The following is an 18,708-nucleotide window of genomic DNA, read 5'->3' on the forward strand; positions in this document are numbered from 1 at the left end:
ACCTTACGGAGACGGAACAACAGTTTGCAACGCTAGGATTTACTTTATTTAAGAGAGAACTAGCTAGGGGATGGGGGAGGGGGGTGCCAGGCCGCCAGAGGTGGCAATATGGAGGAGGGAAATGGATAAATGTATGATAGCTGAGAAAGAAGTATTTATCGCATGTGGGTGTCCAAAGAAATGGGATAGAAAATGGGCCAAGTGGAATATATACAGAGGAGAGATATGTGTATCCCCATTGGTAGAACTGGAAGTAAGGAGGAACAGAGACAGAGAGCAAGAACTGTAATATATACATGGATTGAATATATTGGTCACTGTAAAGGTAAATATGATTTGTAATGTGAAATATTTGCATCACTGTCAATGGTCTGTAATTTTTTTGCAATTTAAAAATAAAAATATTTTTTTAAAAACAACATTCCAATCCTTGATCAATTATTCACGTCAGGGATTCAGTACTTTCCTTCATTTTGGTTCAGCTTCCTTCATTTTACACATTTCTACATTTAGCTCTGTCTTCCCAGAAGTTGTTGTACCTATTATTAGCAAACATTGTGTTTCCTCAATTCGCGCTCGCTCTGCACTCCTGGTTATGAGTTCTAATTTTTGATAGATGCCTGTTATAAACTTAACTAAGAACATTGTACCTTACAACTTTTGCTTATCCTGTTTCCGCAAGTGGTCTCTTCATTGCTAATCTATGCTGTGGAGGGTCTAGGTGTGTGTGTGGGTTTCATGCTGGATGCGCAGTGTCGACTGTGTTAATCTCCATGTCAGCCACTCGGAGTCCTGATTATGGCGAATTTATCTTTGAAAGCCTTCCCCCGTTGAAGATTTGTTACCTGCCTTAAATACTTCCCTCTCCTCTATGCGTGGTAGGGCGACCTACCTGTGAGTTCTAGGTTTCCCTCATCTTCTGTTTCTTCGTTTTCATGGTTAGGGTTTCCCAGGCCCTCACCAGCTGCCTCCATTGGTCTGCTATTGGCTTCTTACTCACCCCCCTCGCTTCTTCCCCGAGTAGTGCCCTCGTCTCTGCCTCAGCCCAATTTGTAAGATCTCTTTTCCAGCTTTCTATTCGTTCTCGCGTGTTGGCCTTCCAAGCCATCGCTACTCGTCTCTTGGCAAGGGCCATAGCCAAGTCGACAACTTTGTTCCCTACCTTCCGCTTCGGCAGGTGGGGAAGGAGGCCTAGTAGGCATACCTCCCCGGTGTTATTCTATTCTCTTCCCTGTGTCGCCAAACTACTTCAGCACAGAAGGGGATCAACATTGGGCAGCTCCAGAACATGTGGATGAAGACCACATTGTGTTGGGCACATCTTGGACACTCCCGCATCTCTCCTCCATGTATCATTCTGATTCTATGTGGGGTCAGGTATGCAATGTGCACATAATTAAACTGAATATATTTCAGTCTTGTGTTATGTGATTTTGACTTGGGGGATGCCATGACCCTTTCCCATTCTTGGTCTGTAAATTGTTTGGTTAAAGCTTGTTCCCAGCGTTCCCTGACCTCGGGCAATGTTGTCAACGATGCCTCCACCAGCATTATGTAAAACCACTTTACTTGGTGGCCAGTCCCTCATAAGGTGAGCAATACATGGAGTAAGGGATGTGTTTCTGGTTCCTCTCCCCTCCCCCCATAGTTCTCTAAAGGTACAGACCAGGGTCTCATGCTGTAGGGACTGGCCCACCGGCAACCCATATTGCTCTACAAGTTCCACATAGGGGATCAATGTCTTTTCTTGGTAGATGTTGCTCACAGTCCTGAGAAACACTTCATACCATTCTATCAATTGCTGCAAAGTAAATATTTGGGAAGGGGTTCCAAGTGGTAGGCCCATCAGGGGGAGCCATGGTACATGTATGGGGGTCGCGGGCAGCTTGGCCAGGCTCTTCTTCCAGCATTGTAGTGGCGTGGTCTGCAGGGTCGACTTGCAGTGTGTTACCACTTTGTGTTCCAGTAGCTTGGCTAAAAGTAGGGTGGGGTGGGCAATCAGATACCCCATGAACAATCCTTACACATTGGCTCCCTCCAGCCATTGGCCATCCACTGCAGTTTGGAGGCCAGATAGTAAAATTCAAAGTTGGGCACCCCAACCCCCATTTTGAACTGGACGTTGCAGTGTCGTCAATGAGAATCTCTTGCGAATAGGACATGTTACAACAAATGTTTTACAACGCAAAATCCATTACATCACATGTTGTTACAACGCATGTCGTTACAACGCATAATCTATTACAACGCAATTACTATTCTAACTCCGTTGGGGTGTTAGTTTGGGGAATGCGTTGTAATGGCATGTGTTGTAATGACATGCATTGTAATGGATTTAGCGTTGTAAAAAATGTATTGGAATGACACGCGTTGTAACGCATGCGTTGTAAACGATGTTTCCGGCCTGCCCCATTCCTTATGTGTGTTATATGGGATCCTCGTGTTTCTGGTCTGATTTACCCTCTTCGTCATGTACTCTGGCCAGGTAGCGTTTGTAGTCAAATTTCCGGAGACTTCCCAGCGCCTCACTGTATTGAGATCTAATGTCTGAGAGGTCCGCTAGAGCTGTTGCGTCTATTCCCTGCCTGTTGTCAAGTGCAGGGAGGCGCCCCTCTAGCTCATCTAGTTCCTTGCATAGAATTCTCTGCACCCCAACCGACTGACTCAGGCAGCGTCCACGAACCACCACATTTAACGCCTCCGATTCCACTAATCCAGTAGAGGCAGAGTGCATATTTGTGGCAAAGTAAGTGTCGATTCAGGAGCCTAGGGATTCCTTGAAGTGGCCATCTTTCAGCATCTCAGGTCTGAACCGCCACATAGGGATCAGGGGCTTAGTTCTCAGGGGACAGTGGATTAGTAGCAGTGGGCTATGGTATGAGGAGGTGCTCCTCAGGTACTCAGTATATGTGACTGTCTCTGTCATGTCTGTGGAGCAAGGACTTGCATCTAGCCTAGTTTGCAGCTGATGCAGGGGGGAGAAGAATGAATATTCCCTGTCTGTTGCATGTTGTACCCTCCAAGTATCCACAAGACCCCAGTGGCCGCTCCAATCTCAAAACCCTGCTGCTGCGCGGTGTGGCTGTGTCCCCGGGAGGAGGGGTGCGAGCGGCCTAGTATTACATCTTGCACGTAGTTGATATATTCCCCTATTATTGTGGCTACCGGTGGCAAATCTGTCAATTGGGCCAAGAGCTTTCTCAGAAAAGTTAACTGGTCATAGTTTGGGGCATAAATGCTTCCAGTGGTTATATTCTTACAGCATAGTTTCCCATGTAACACTTATCTCCGATCTTTCTCTATCTTGGTGTTAATAACCTCTGAAGGGACCCTAGCTCTTATCCATAGTAGGACATCTCTAGCAAAGGCCGAATAACTCATGGCATAGATCTGCCCCCTCCACCATTTGTGCAACTTCTTAATTTCACTCTGTTAGATGCGTTTCTTGGAGCAAGGCAATCTGAACCCCCCCTCCTCCTCAGGTAGCTATGTACAGTACATCTTTTATTCATTGATCCCACTACGCTCACTTTCCAGGTGAGGAATCGAACACTACCTGGGTCTACTGCCATGACTGGTGGTATTCTGGCACCATCCAGTTCCCCACGACCCTTCCCAGGTGTCCTCTCTGACTCATTGACCACCTACACTTAGCAGAGAAAGGGATCGGCACATAGAAAAACACAACATTTCCCCATAACTTACAACTCCCTTTTCCCAGAGCAGCTCGACAATGGTCAGCTGCCGAAACATTGTCTCAATCACTACCCACCATTGTAGGGCAGGAACCGCACTGGGGCCCACACGTTGGGGGAAACTGGGGGGGCGGTCCAGGCATTAGAGTAAGTCCAGCGTCTCACCCTGTTTTTGCACCATCCCAAGTCAATCCACCTGGGCCAGGTCAGCTTCCACAGAGGTCATCCGCATTGGGTTCTCCATCTCGGCCAGCAATGGTCAGTGTCCTGCCACTTCTTTGTTAGATAATATCTGCGGTCCCAGGGGTGACTATCGGCAGTATCACACTTCTGACTCCAGAGGCTTCAGACTCCGATCCTTCGTCCCTTTAGCTGAGCCTGAGCCCACCTCAGAAAGAGTTTCCGCACTATGCATGATGTCTGACACTGCCTGCAATGCTGCTGCTCTCTCCTTCTCAGTTTGCTTGGGGCTGGGCCTTTTCAATCTGTCTCTTCGGGGCCTTCTCCTAGGTCTTTTCCGTTGACCTTCGTCCAGTTGTCTCTGTGGCTGGTTGACATTTTCCATTGGCTTCCCGGTTTTGTATGTTTCAAACCAGTCCTAGGCCATTTTGGGGTGTTCACAGAAGTGAGACTGTACAATGAAAGCTATGCATGCGTAGGCGGGCAGGAAATATTAATGAATATTAGAGACCATCGTCGCGTAGGGCTTTTTTTCACCTCCAGGTAGAACGCTCTCCTTCTTTGCACTTCCAGCGTGTAATCCGGAAATACGTCAATCTTACTATTGTTCACCGTGAACGGGCCATCCGATCTCGCCTTTTGCAGGAGCAGGTCTCTGTCTTTGTAGTGCAATAGTCTGGCCACTACTGGGCGTGGGGGGCGACCTGAGGCTGGGGGCCTCCCAGGGACTCAGTGCGCCCTCTCCAGAGTATAAAATGTGGACAGCCCTTCAGGTGCAACTGCTGCCTGGAGCCAAGTCTCAAGGTAGCCTATCATATCTCCTTCTCCTACCTTTTCAGGCAGGCCCACTATGCAAATATTATTTCATCTGTCGCGGCCTTCTGTATCCTCCCCTCTAAGTTCGAGCATGTCCATTCTGGTCGAGAGGTCCAGAACTTTTTTTGCAGAGTTTTATATAGCGCGAACTTGACCAGAATCGAATTGGGTATCAGAGCGCTTTACATAGCACCAGTTACGTTACATGAGGACACACACTCATTTTTGTTAGGCACGGGGAGATAAGGGATTTGCCCTGAATCACAGGATGTTCAGCATCATTGCCGAGACTGAAACCCAGTTCCCCAGAATTGAGGTAGACCGCCCTAGCCGTTAGGCCAACTCCTCTCCCCATGATCATGAAATTGATGTGACATCGCCGTCTGCACTGGGGTCAGGGCCACTATTGTTGCTTCCACCGTTTTTACCCTTTCGGATAACTTGTGGTGTTCATTACATAGGAGCCCCACCGATACAGTATTGCTATCTTGGTGAAGAGTGGCCTTAGTATCCGCTATGGCCTCCAATATTTTAGCCAGCTGTTGCTGCACTGGGTCTTTTGGCGGCTGGGGCTGAGTGTTTGGTTTTTGTGGAGCCAGGGGGCCCTCCTCCTGTGCTGGGGGAGCTCCCACTGACTTAGTCCTGGGTTTACCCATGGTGTCATCACCAGTTAGAGGAGTGCTTGCGGCTTGCCTCGGCCGGTACTTTGACGATTCTTGCTGGTTTGTGGCCCTCACCTCAATCAGCGTTTGTCTGTGTTTATAGATCTTATGCCTCCTTTGACTCTGCGATGCGGTCTGTCACATTGTTCCCACACTGCTGCACCCTTCTTTTCTAAGCAGTCCCAGTGGCGCTAGATAGTTCCCCACTGTTTTCCCTATTCGCCTCAGGAGGTGCCTCTACTTCCCGCAGATTTGTCCTCCGCTCAGCTGAGTGGTGCTCCTGGCTCCGCCCTTGCTATGATCGTTGGGCTTCCTAGGCTGCACTTACTTCTGCCACCATCCTCAGCCGCTCGGGTAATGCCACCTCCTTATCGTCATAGACACCTCAGGCCCACCAGCACTATTCCTGCAGTATTTTCCCTGCATCGTGGGCCTGCGCTATTCATTAGTTGCGGCACTTCCCTGCTCTTCACGCCTCTATGCGATCTGGTGCAGGACCTCCAACAGGTCACTCTTCCCTCTTTGAGTCGGTCCCCTTCACATCAATCAGCTTCTCGGTGATGTTCCCGCTTACAGCAGGCGGTGTACCTTCCACCCTCTTGCCTTTATTCACCGCTGCCAGGCTCAACCTTATGCGCGCCCTTCACACGCTTACCAGTCTTGCCAGGCTGGGCTCATGCACTCCTCTCCATCTTCTGCCAGGGTCTTTGCTGGGCTTCCACTCCTGCAGGTTGCTCCGGGCCATTCACGGTGTCCCTTGCGGTATGGTGATTTGGCTTCCGGCTTAGTGGGGCAGGCGGCCGCCGCCACCTCTGGGCCCACTCATTCAGGCGCGGGCCGAGCGTCGGCCCTCAGATTCTGCGTTGGACAGACGCTCCCATATGATTTCACGGAGTCTTCTGCCGTGCCTCTCGTAGCTCAGTTTCGTCACTGCCAGCTAAGCGGGGCAGGCAGATGCAGCCTCCATGCCCACCCATTCAGGCGCGGCCGAACGTCGTCATCACGCCTCGCAGTCTTTTTCACACAGGCCATGGGCGTGCGCCTGGGGACTCAGCTAGCCACTTTGGGCAGGGGTCATAGCTAGCTGCTGCAGATTCACCCTCAGAGCACTCAGTCACTGCCCTAGCTCGGGAAGGGTAGTTTATCGCTTTTCGGTCTGACCCGGCCCCCGGGTTCAACAGGATAAAGCGTGGGCTGATGCGGAGCTCCAGGCTCACACGTCCACCATGATCCTCAGTCAGGCCACGCTCCCCATTTTTTATGCAGCTCTTGTGGCTACCTCATGAAAAGGCAAAATATCATGGACAGCGGTGCTAAGAGAACAAACAAACAACAAAATAACTGTGGGGCATATACACAATCCCAATAAAATAGGTTTGTACCCCCATTCAGTGTTCTGTGTTTTAAGCATGAACGAGATCTAGAATGTTGCTTTGAAGGATAATTTGATTTGGCTGCGGACTGACATCTTTCTAGCAAAATGGGATAGTCGAACAGATTTTTCGGTCAAAAAAATGAGAACAGTATTGGAAATCTTTGCTTACAGAGCATAACAAAACATGAAGTGCCTAAATCACACTGTTATGCAGAAAACACCACGTGAAAATCTACACTAAGGGCATACCTTTCTAATGAATATTTTTGGAGTGGTGCTCTTAGTAAAAACTACTTTACTAGTGAGCGACTAATTGATGCATTTACAGTGATCAGACAAACATTTTACTGTCCGTGTTAATTTTTTTCATCTGAACAGAGCTTTTCAAAACAGAAAATGTGTATTTATAACATTTTCCACGATCCCACACATGAACAGTGATACCCTGGATACCCTGCTAGTCATAAACATCAAAGAATATCCCAGAATGGAGGTCAAGCTATGAGCGCCCCATTTCTAGCCCTTAATTTAAGAACTAATTAGATAAAAACTATGGTTTAGTGGTTGTCAGCAGTATTGTTAATTTTGAGATACGTGCTACATGAACAAAAGAGACCATAAAAAATAAACACGTTTCTCCTATTTTAGGATAGTAAAGTTCAAAGCAAGGACTGGTATTACTTTAAAAACTCACCTCCATCTTGTCTTGACTCAGACCATGAATTTTTATAGGTGCTAAAGGAGGCCACAGACTATCTATCAGGTTAAAAAGTCCAGGTGCCCTATAAAATAATAAACAAGATTTTGAGACAAACAAATACGATTAAAAAACATATACACAACATAATATTCTGTTCATAAAATTATTTTATTCATTCATGGTTGGTTTTATCTCAAAGCACTGAGGCCTGGATGTGAATGCCACATAAGGCCAGCTATTCTCTTCCACAGCTTGTAAGTGGATTAGCAGCCAATTCTTCACCCTACCCAAAAAATCTATACAATTCAATTTAGTAAGATGCAAACAAAGTAGTAATGATGGACTGCCTCGGGTAACCAGAAAGAGCTGAAGTAACCTTAGCCACCTGGAAACTGGCCTGCATAGCTAAATGCACTCCCCCATTGACTAAAGGAGCAGTATGGTCGCATTCTCACCGATAAAGCATTCAAACACTTTCATCATGATGGCCTAAATGAATAAAATGCACGTACAATTTCTAGTGTGTACTCAGCAGTTCTGAAATTTACTCGAGAATGCCACTAAAAACTGTGGAGCCCTACCATGACTCCCATGTTTTACCAAAATTAGAGTAAGAAATGTGCACTACAAGTACCAGAATACTGCAATTCTTCAATATAGTGGGGCTGTCTGACCCCTCTAGATGTCTACTTTTTTGTGGCTCCTTATAATCCAAACTTTACTGAAAGAACAACATACTGGTTCCTTTATCATGCAAAGGTAAAAATATCTTTCTCCTGACTGCCAAAAAACATGAAATGCACATTAGGCATTTCCAGTATTTTACAGAACAGTAGTGTAGCGTCCTCCCCTACCTGGGAGCATGCACATGAATACGCCACATATGGATCTCTGGATTGTACGTCTTTATTCCTCAGCATACAATCACACACTCCTGTGATTACGTCATAACCATTAATAACCACACCTTAACACCTCCCAGCAAGTTAAATAATTCCTCTGTTGAGTCCGCCCGAACCGAAAGGGTCCTAATGCATATAGACTCACAACACTACATCTCCACTCTTGTTAAATAAAAAGTACAATCAACAGTTACATCATATTTCTTCAATAAGTCGTTGAGGCGCTCGCACTAGTCAACCAGATTGAGAGACATGAGGTGGTTGAGATGCACTCTGATCATGCACCGGTAGTACAGGTTCAGATGCTTGATCTGGACTGTCAGGTGGGATCACCACATTCGTAATTGCAGGAGCTGACGATGGTAGAGATAGGTGTGTAAGGTGCGATAAGTCCCGTGTGATAGACTTTCCCCGACGATTGGCTAATATCATGTGTCCTTTCCACGTCACAACCCTCAGAGAATCGTCAGAGAACGGGGTGTCTGTTTTTGGCTCACAATTCTGCTGGACCAGGACCAAGTCACATTCCTCGAAGACTGTTTCCTGGGTTCGTTGACACCGATAAGCGTATGCTTCATTTTGCGCTTTCAAGAAGTGCCTCTGACACGAACAACATCAGCATTCAAGGATCGGTCTGCTGTCCACTCTGGCAGCTTGATTCAGATAGCTCTGTCAAATAGCAAGGTGGTGGTACTTTCATCAGTTGTGGAGTGAGAATTTGAACGATAAGAACAGAGGGCTTGACACTGGACTTAGTTTAACTCAATCCCCTCCATTGATGCTCAGTGAATTACCCTTATGAGAGTACTCATGAAATGTTCCACAACACCATTTGCTCTGGGCCACAGAGATGTGTTCTTTTGATGCTCGTCATTCAGTTTGATTAGAAACTCCTCAAATTATTTGCTATTAAACAGTGGTAAACAGTGGTCTATTGTCAGATTTGAGAATGGTGGGGACACCCTTGTTGCAAAGATGTTATCCAGCAGCTCGATGACCTTGTCATGAGATGTTTACAACTCCTCTACTAAAGGAAAGATTGAAAACTCATCAATGACTACAATGAGATGATATCTGTTTCCTAGGGGCCCAAAGAAATGAACTGCATCTTTTTTCCAAGCCCGTGCAGACATTGTCAATGGATGTTACATCACTTTAGGGGAAAGGAAGTTGCAAAGATGGCATTCTTTCAGTTTCCTCTCAACTTGCTCATCTGAGTGTCAGAACCACACTCTGTCTCTTAGGGCCTTTTTGGTAGATTCAATGCCACAATGTGCTTCATGGGCTAGTCGATGTCCTGTTGGCTTAGGCTCTCAGGTATGTCAATTCTCAAGACTCTCAATACAACACCTTCTTTGGTCATGGACAGTTCACCCTGAACATTTTTGAAAGGACGAACACACATCTTCCACAATTGAGTTGAAATTATGTCCTTGAGGATAATCATGTTCTTATCAGCATTAGAAGCAGCAATAACCTGTTCAATGGATAGGGTCGCTGGTGTACTGGAATTCAAAATGAAGTTTATGTACTCCTCAGCTATTTTGGATGTCGAACTGTGACAACGTAGCGGTACTCGTGAAAAATAAACAGTAGATTTCTGGTCTTTACCGTACTCGTGTACAATTGCATTGCCATACTCTTGCAGTCGCAAATCCCACCTCTCAATACTAGAGGGAATCTTGGCTTTGGATTTCCAAAAATGGTGGGCAGCTCTTGGTGGTCTTTTATGATAGTGAAATCTTTCCGTATAGAAACAAAAACACATGAAAAGGTTTGCACACCCAAACTACCTGCAGACGCTCCTTCTCTGGCTGAGACTAGGCATGTTCTATGTCAGACAAGCTTCGACTGGTATAGGCCAAAATGGGTCTCTGAGCATTTGGATGACCATTATGTTGAGAAAGGATTGCCCCCAGCCCCACCAGGCTTGCATCTACTGTGATCTCAGTCTGTAATTTGGGGCAAAAATAGGCCATCTTGGTCATATTCTCAATTGCATGTTTTATTTTATTTTAACCTTTGATCAACATTAACAGACCATTGGAACTGAACATTTTATTTTGTCAGTTCTCTCTTAGGAGCACTCACAGTAGAAAATTTACAAATGTACCTCGAGCAATAACTCCCCATGCCTAAGAAGGATCACAGCATAGTGACATCCTGTGGGGGGCAAGTAGCTGACAGCGATTTCACTTTATCAGGGTCAGGAGGCATTATTTAAGTCTGGTCTTGTGAAACTCACACTTTGCTGTGTTTAGAGTGAGACCTGCATCAGCAAGCAAATGGCACACTTGTGTAAGAGCCTTATCATGCTCCTTTTGCATTTCTCCAAATACCAGTATGTCACCACTGTAATTAAAAGCATATGTGACACGTTGAATTATTAGATGTATACCATCCTGAAATATTTTGTCCGCTGACCACACTCCAAAACTCATCCTTTTGTATCTGAACAAACCAACATGAGCGAAAAAGTAGTGATATACCTGCAGTTTTCTTCCAAATCGAGATGATGGTATCCCTTGTTGAGGTCAAGACGGGAGAAGATATTGGCACCGTTCATTTGCATGATCATGTCCTGAGATGAGGTTAAGGTGAGGAAGGGAAGAGAATGAGCTGAGGTTGGTTTGAGATCGTGGTGATTTTGAGGTGAGACTGCAGTTGTGGCTAGGGGTAGATGATAAGGGGATCATATTGTAAAATTAAAATGAAGAAGAGTTTAGGTAAGTGTGATGTCGAGGTGAGCTGGAGTAGATGGATCTGTAGTCATGAGACAAAAAACAGTATGGACAGTTTTTTTAACTGCATGATATCACGTATCTGCTTAGCAGATCATTAAATCCTAATCCATGGTTGCCTTTATTCTTGAAATCTTGAAAACAAAAATATTGAACCAATATATATAAGAAGTTTTAGTTGAGCAATGTAGATTGGGGCAAGTTTTTCCATTTCTGAAGTAAATAGATTCTTTGTTCTTTGCTTTATACTTTCAATTCTGGTACGTGTACCTTTATTTTTTCGTTTGCCCTTCGAAAGGCAGGACAACAAGTCCCAAAATGAAAATGAAGAGAGGACTTGATGAGAGTCACACCTAACTTGAGGTAGCTTGCGAGGTGAAGTGTGGCATCTGATATTCAGGCTAATCTGGTGGTATTTTATTTTCATCACATTCATTTTGATGGGCTGTGAACTTGCATAGTGAGCTCAATATACATTCCACCTCCTGCCCGGCATGTTGAAACTACTTTAATTTCTCCTGGCTTGTGGTTCAAGATTCCACCTTCCCCTTAGAACAGATGTAGTACACTTTATTAAGAGCAATGATCTGGTACAAATATTTGTCAAAAACATCTGGTCACAGTTTGTTTCTTGAGCTCAAAGATTTCTGATAACCACATATATGATGTTAAGTGCGTTTTAAATCATCGCTGTTTAACTATGATGTATGTATTAAAAGGAACACACTGGAAAAAGTCTGATTTTTGAATACTATGCTGATTGGGCCATTAGAAATGGGGATAAATAACTTACTTTTGTCAACTGACAGCCTGTACTACACTCGTGATAACTGCAGTTGAGTTTGCCAGCTGGCAGACGGCCAGTGAAGCGGCAGACATTTCCTCAGATATTGGCTGTGGTGTAGGTTCAGTGCCTCTTGTTCAAAGATGCTGAGCATTCATTTGCCTCAAGGGAATATATTTGTTCAACTTTTACCAAAATGTGAGGTCACTAGAGGCATTGCCTCAGGCCATGATAACATTGTTAGCATGTGAATGGTAATGAAAATATCGTCAAAATATCACCAAACCTTTGCTTCACCTAATCCCTTCTGAACTTCATACACAACTTGCCCACACTCCTCCTCACCATAAACTCACATTAATCTTAACTAACCTAAACTCACACTCATCCCAATTCACTGCACTGTCACTCTCTCTTCACTTCAATCCCACATCATTGTCACTTTACCACAACCTCACCTTCTCATAATCTCACCACACTCTATCTCAATCGCACTCCACTCTATATCTAAAATGCACCTTATTATCACTTTACCCTGACCTCACACCTCAATCTCACCAACCCCTCACATCAACCTCATCCTCGCTCCTTATTAACTGAATTCCCATTCTTATTTCATTTTTCACCCTCTTAACCTGGTCTCCCCCGATATTACCTCACTCACTTGTCTTTATTAAAAGTTATTTCCTGCACCTGTGGGAAATAACATCTATAATCCGATCCGTGTATTTTGGAGTACAGTACGGTGCTGCAAGTAGACGGCTACAAATAACACTATACAATTAGCATGTCTGCGGTCTCAATATAAGGCTGCAGTTTATTTGTAGTACCACTATTTCATGCACTCCTGCTTTTCTACACCCCCTCGGGATCTACTTGCTCATGAATATCAATACCGCAGCCACTGGCTCCAGAATTAAACTCAGGCCTACAGCTGAGGGACTTAAGATGTGCCCCCCTCTAACCCTACACAACTGGATACAAAGCGCCTGAGGTAGCCTTCAGAACTGCACGCAATATTCAGATCTAACCTCCAGATCTAACCTCCAGAAAACAACACAATACTCCACACAATGACTTCTAAAACGAACTCCTCCTCTTACAGTACCAAACACAACACTGCCCAAGAGTACAAGGGTAAAGGCTAGGTAGGATGGGCGTGCCAACATATCAAATTAAAAACCAATCTATTTTTATGCACGCACTTATTACGGCAGGACTTGTGATTGTCCCAGGGCAATTGTCAAATTTGCCTATGCCTTAATGTCTCTGGGGACACAGAGAAACATCAGAGGGACAGAGGCACCTCTACCATCATAAGCCAATACATACAGCATCGCTCACCAATGCATGGCATCATACACAAACACTCTCACCATGATAAGTCTGCACAACCAAAACTCACGCTACCACGCCCACCATAACGTGACAGCACATCTCCACCATAAGTCCATTCAACTACACCCACCATCGTAAGTTAACAAAAATAACAATATTAAGAAACACACACGCTATCATGCGCCAACACACTCAACATAGGGCTGGCCAAGGCTGATGTCCCACCCATCAGACTTGCGCGGATGGGAGGACAGTCTTTCCGTTACCTGGCGGCACGCTGCTGGAACGAGCTCCCTGTCACCCTTCGGAAAGCCAACAGTCTCCTCTCCTTTAGAAAGGAGCTGAAGACTTGGCTTTTTTCTGCATGATTCTCGTGACCACTGTGAGTTGCTGTGTCTTGTGTCTTTTAGTCTCAGGTCTCTTTGCCAAAGCGCCGGGACACCCCTTGGGGTAGCCGTGCGCTATAAAAGAGTTTGCACATAACATAGTATGCAAATGAGAAAGCACATTGAGAAGGCTTTGTTTAGCACTGACTGGCCCTGACCACCTTACCTGCTTGCTTCAGCCCTTCAGCCAGGCCTGGCCCTTTTATTCCCTACATCACTTCGCTGCGCCGACTTGAGAACTCCAACCTCCCACCTGCTTCTCTTGCTAAGTCAATTCTAATCTGTGCCTTTGTGTTCACTCTCCAACTTTTGCCTCTTTGTGCTTCTGCTCTCCCCTGCCACTTTCCAGTTTTGCCTCCATTTGCTTTTACTGTTTCTTGACACGTTTTGCCTATTTTCAAGAACCCTGTTGCATCTGTTCGCTATTTGCTCTTTCTGGACACTTTTTCCTCTCATATAGCATATATTGCCTCTTTGTCTCACTCTCCACTCGAACTCCTCCCTCTTGCACTGTTGCCCCATTCCGCTTTGCCTCCTTTTTTCAGCTCTTTTCCGCCTTTTTCAATTTTAGCCTCTCGCCGCTTTACTCGCTACATTTTTTGCCTCTTTCCCCACCTTTAGACTTTTTTGCCTCCAGGGCAGCACATCACCTGCTTGTACACTGCTTCCAGCCTCATGTATTTTCCTGCCCTGTCTCACCTCCGAGGATCTCGTCCCCTTCTCGACTTTCTTATTGGTGGCCGAAGCACAGACCAGTCAGTATGAAGGCATTACCTGGCCCCAGTTCCCTCCGCGACCATCCATCACCTTCCTGCTACCCTACCTACCCTGTGAATGTCCTGGAAAACCTCATCAACAAGCGACTGGCAAACACCCTCTACAGCCTCCTGGACCCATTCCAATCTGGATTCAGACCAATCATTGCACCAGACTGACCCCTTTGCTGCAACTGATGACATCCACCTCATCATGTAAAAGAACGATAATGCAGCTCTCATCCATCTTGAACTTTCCATGGCCTTCAAAACCAACACTTCCACAAAAGTGGAATACGTGAAACTGCTGATCAGTGGATCAGCTCCTCCCTCCAAGGTCACATGCAGGCTGTCAGCCTAGCCCCAAAAACGTCCTCAGCCTCAAACCTTATCTGTGGAGTCCCCCACGGTTCATCTCTCAGCCTCACACTCTTCAATGTCTACGGCCTTGCTCGCCAGCGTTGGCCAAGCACATGGACTCAAGATCATCCCCAATGCTGATGACACCCAGCTAATCCTCTCCTCTCTGATGCCACCCCTTGCACCCAAAGTTCATCAACTGCATGTCTGAAGCCACCCATTGGATGAAGTCCAAATGTCAGTGACTTAACTCTGACATAACGGAGTTAGTTATCTTCGAGAAAGAAACCTCACTCTAGTCCTAGGCCTGGTGGCCCTCAGAATTAGGACCGAAACCCACTCTTTCGAGCCAAGCCATGACCCTAGGTATCATGTTCAACAACCAAATATCAATGTCTAGCCAGGTCAATACGATTGCCTCCTCTTCCTTCCACACCTTCAAGCTCCTCAGAAATATATTCAGATGGTTTCTGTTGAACAAGTATCAAACCATCACCCAACCCCTCATTAGCTGCGAGTTGGGCTACAGAATCGCACTCTAGGTTGAAATCATCACACAACACACCAACAGAGTCCAGGGCATTCCAGAACGCAGCAGCCAGACTCACAATCAAACTCACACCCAGCATCAATTTACCAAACACTTCAAAGAACTCCACTGAATACTCATGTCCCACCAGTCATCTTTGCTCCGCTAGCCTACTGCTTGCCCATGTCTCCCCCATCCAAAGAGACAGATCCCACAGGGCACTTTCTCGTATCTGGCTCTAAAAGCCTGGAACAACCTCCCCTTACACATCAGAGTCACAAGCTAGGTACTCGAATTAGAAACATGAAACTGAAAGCATGGCTCTTTCAATAAACCTTGGTCAGTCCAGCTCCTTCCCTTCTCTATTCACAAATAAACTGTCCCAGGTGATGTATGCCAATGGAAACAACACTTAGAATAACACAATTTTGCCTTTTCTAGGTACACGCAAACAAACATCTGGTCATCACACAAAAGCACCAAAAAACAATGACATTCCCTAAAAAAAGGTAAGTTGGAATAGAGTCAAGGTTGATTAATATGTTTATAGTGGAGAGTGAGTAGTGTAGAGAGTAGAAGAGAGCAAGTAGTAGAGAGTGAGTCATAGAGAGTGAGTAGTAGAGTGAGTATTAGAGAGTGAGTAGTAGAGAGTGAGTAGTAGAGAGTAGTAGAGTGAGTAGTAGAGAGTATTACAGAGTGAGTAGTAGAGAGTGAGAAGTAAAGAGTAAGTAGTAGAGAGAGTAGTAGAGAGTGAGTAGTAGAGAGTAGTAGAGAGCGAGTAATAGAGAGTGAGTAGTAGAGAGCGAGTAGTAGAGAGTAAATAGTAGAGTGAGTAGTAGAAATAGAGTAGTAGAAAGAGAGTAGTAGAGAGTGAGTAGTAGAGAGCGGTAGTAGAGAGTAGTAGCGAGTGAGTAGTAGAGAGTGAGTAGTTTAATTTAAAAGGTGTGAGTAGTAAAGAGTAAGTAGTAGAGAGAGTAGTAGAGAGCGAGTAGTGGAGAGTTAGTAGTAGAGAGCGAGTAGTAGAGAGCCAGAAGTAGAGAGTGAGTAGTTGAAAGTAAATAGTAGAGAGTGAGTAGTAGAAAGAAAGTAGTATAGAGAGTAGTAGAGAGCAAGTAGTAGAGAGTGAGTAGTAGAGTGAGTAGTGGAGAGTGAGTAGTAGAGAGCAAGCAGTAGAGAGTGGGTAGTAGAGAGTGAGTAGTAGAGTGAGTATTAGAGAGTAGTAGAGAGAGTAGTAGAGCGTGAGTAGTGTAGAGTAGTAGAGTGAGTAGTAGAGAGTATTAGAGGGTGAGTTGTAGAGTGAGTAGTAAAGAGTAAGTAGTAGAAGGAGTAGTAGAGAGTGAGTAATAGAGAGTAGTAGAGAGCGAGTAGTGGAGAGAGTAGTAGAGAGCGAGTAGTAGAGAGCGAGTAGTAGAGAGTGAGTAGTAGAGAGTATATAGTAGAGAGTGAGTAGTAGAAAGAGAGTAGTAAAGAGTGAGTAGTAGAGAGCAGTAGTAGTGAGTAGTAGTGAGTAGTAGAGAGCGAGTAGTAGAGAGTGAGTAGTGGAGAGTGAGTAGTAGAGAGTAGTAGAGAGCGAGTAGTAGAGTGAGTCGTAGAGAGTGAGTAGTAGAGTGAGTATTAGAGAGTGGTAGAGAGTGAGTAGTAGATAGAGTAGTATAGAGTGAGTAGTAGAGAGTAGTAGAGTGAGTAGTAGAGAGTATTAGAGAGTGAGTAGTAGAGAGAGTAATAGAGTGAGTAGTAAAGAGTAAGTAGTAGAGAGAGTAGTAGAGAGTGAGTAGTAGAGAGTAGTGGAGAGCGAGTAGTGGATCTGAGTAGTAGAGAGCGAGTAGTAGAGAGTGAGTAGTAGAGAGTAAATAGTAGAGAGTGAGTAGTAAATAGAGAGAGTAGTGGAGAGAGAGTAGTAGAGAGAGAGTAGTAGAGAGGAGTAGTAGAGAGAGAGTAGTAGAGAGCAGTAGAAGAGAGTAGTAGAAAGTAGTAGCGAGTGAGCAGTAGAGAGTGAGTAGTTTAATTTAAAAGGAACACAATGAGGGGGTTCATTTTGACATAGTGTTGTGTGGCGTTTTAGATTCCGAATGGATTTTCCCAATTCATGCCCTTATATAGGTACAATTCACGTTGCCCTTATATAGGCATAGAAATCAAGCCCCTATTTAGGCATAGCCCATGCAACCCAAATACAGGCATGGCTACTTCCATCCGTTCACCAAACGTCACAACGATTTCTTGGAAAACCAGCGTAAGCCGTCAGGGACTTCCCCTTGCTTGAATATTGATTCCTCCAAGAACTCAGTTAGTTTTACCACAAACATCTATTCCTTAGGGGTTCATTCATTATGTTCATATCCCCGACGTTACGTCAAACATGGCAATCCTAAACGCCTTCAAGGTATAAATATACCTTCACTTGCAATGCAAAGCCCGGTGGTTCAGAACAGTTCGACGACCTACTTGCCCGACGCAGCTCGCTACAGCAAGTGCCGAAGGAAGCCGACTCTCCAGCCTACGCACTGTTCAGGAAGCTGCCCTCCTCTACTGAGAAATCCAGCTCCAGTGTTTCTGACTCCCCTTGCGGGGTGTTGTGAAATCGAGTCCCGAGACAGAGATACCAGACCCCCTTCATTCTAAGTCATGGGCACTCGCAAACTTTCTCTTGGGGGCCAAATTTGGTTTGTGTCCGAGGGCCGCTAAATAAATATATATATATATATATATATATATATATATATATATATATATATATATATTACCTACTGGCGGTCGCCAGTAGGTATATATAGTTAGGATTTTTTCTCTATGGGATTTTTGAAAATTCTATGTCAAATAACTTTGGCGTTTGTGGACGGAATTGGCTGAAATTTTCAGGAAAATGGCACATTTTGTTTCTGAGCAGCCCCTGAAAATTGGGGGGGGGGGTTCGTCCAGGGGGGGTCGAGAAAAAAGGGGGGTCCCAAAACGTGTTTTTAACATTGAGTTTTCCATAGGGCGGTTGGCCTCACTTTTAGCCCGAACGGCTGAATGGATTTGCACGAAACTTGGCAAAATTGTAGGGACTGGTAGCCCGATGTGCCTTTTGTAGGTCTCAATATATGTGCTACAGTGGATTTTGAGAAATTAACGTTTAAAAAAAGATATATATCTGTAACAGCGGACCGGGCAGCGCTCCAGTACGCGTACTTTTCGCGCAACGGAGCTTTGTGAAGCGAAGCTGATTGGTTCTCCGGCGTCTGTAAACATTCCAAACAGTCCGTAGCGGCCGCCATCTTGTCTCTCGGTAGGATCGAGAGACAAGAGGAGGCCAAAGCGAAGGGGCAAATGACCATAAGGGGGCATAGTAGATCCTCGCTGACCCCCTAGGTTTGATGTGGAGGTTTTAAAAGGGCCCCGCGGGGCAAAAAAAAAAAATAATAATAATAATCGAACGGCTGAATGGATTTGCACGAAACTTGGTAAAATATTAGGGACTGGTAGCCCGATGTGCCTTTTGTAGG

The 18,708-nt window shown here is 45.3% G+C and overlaps 1 protein-coding gene across 3 annotated transcripts in view; it reads right to left on the reverse strand.

Annotated features, from left to right (window-relative positions):
* Positions 1 to 18,708, reverse strand: part of SPIDR (scaffold protein involved in DNA repair) — a 2,204,159-nt gene that overhangs the window by 402,772 nt on the left and 1,782,679 nt on the right. For all 3 annotated transcript variants that reach the window (XM_078687327.1, XM_078687328.1, XM_078687326.1), the window contains exon 12: positions 7,423 to 7,510. In XM_078687327.1, the coding sequence (XP_078543453.1) occupies positions 7,423 to 7,510 (88 nt within the window). The remainder of the gene's footprint in view (positions 1 to 7,422; positions 7,511 to 18,708) is intronic.

The sequence above is a fragment of the Lissotriton helveticus genome, chromosome 4_1 (genome assembly GCF_964261635.1).
Source record: "Lissotriton helveticus chromosome 4_1, aLisHel1.1, whole genome shotgun sequence".
NCBI classification, from domain to species: domain Eukaryota; kingdom Metazoa; phylum Chordata; class Amphibia; order Caudata; family Salamandridae; genus Lissotriton; species Lissotriton helveticus.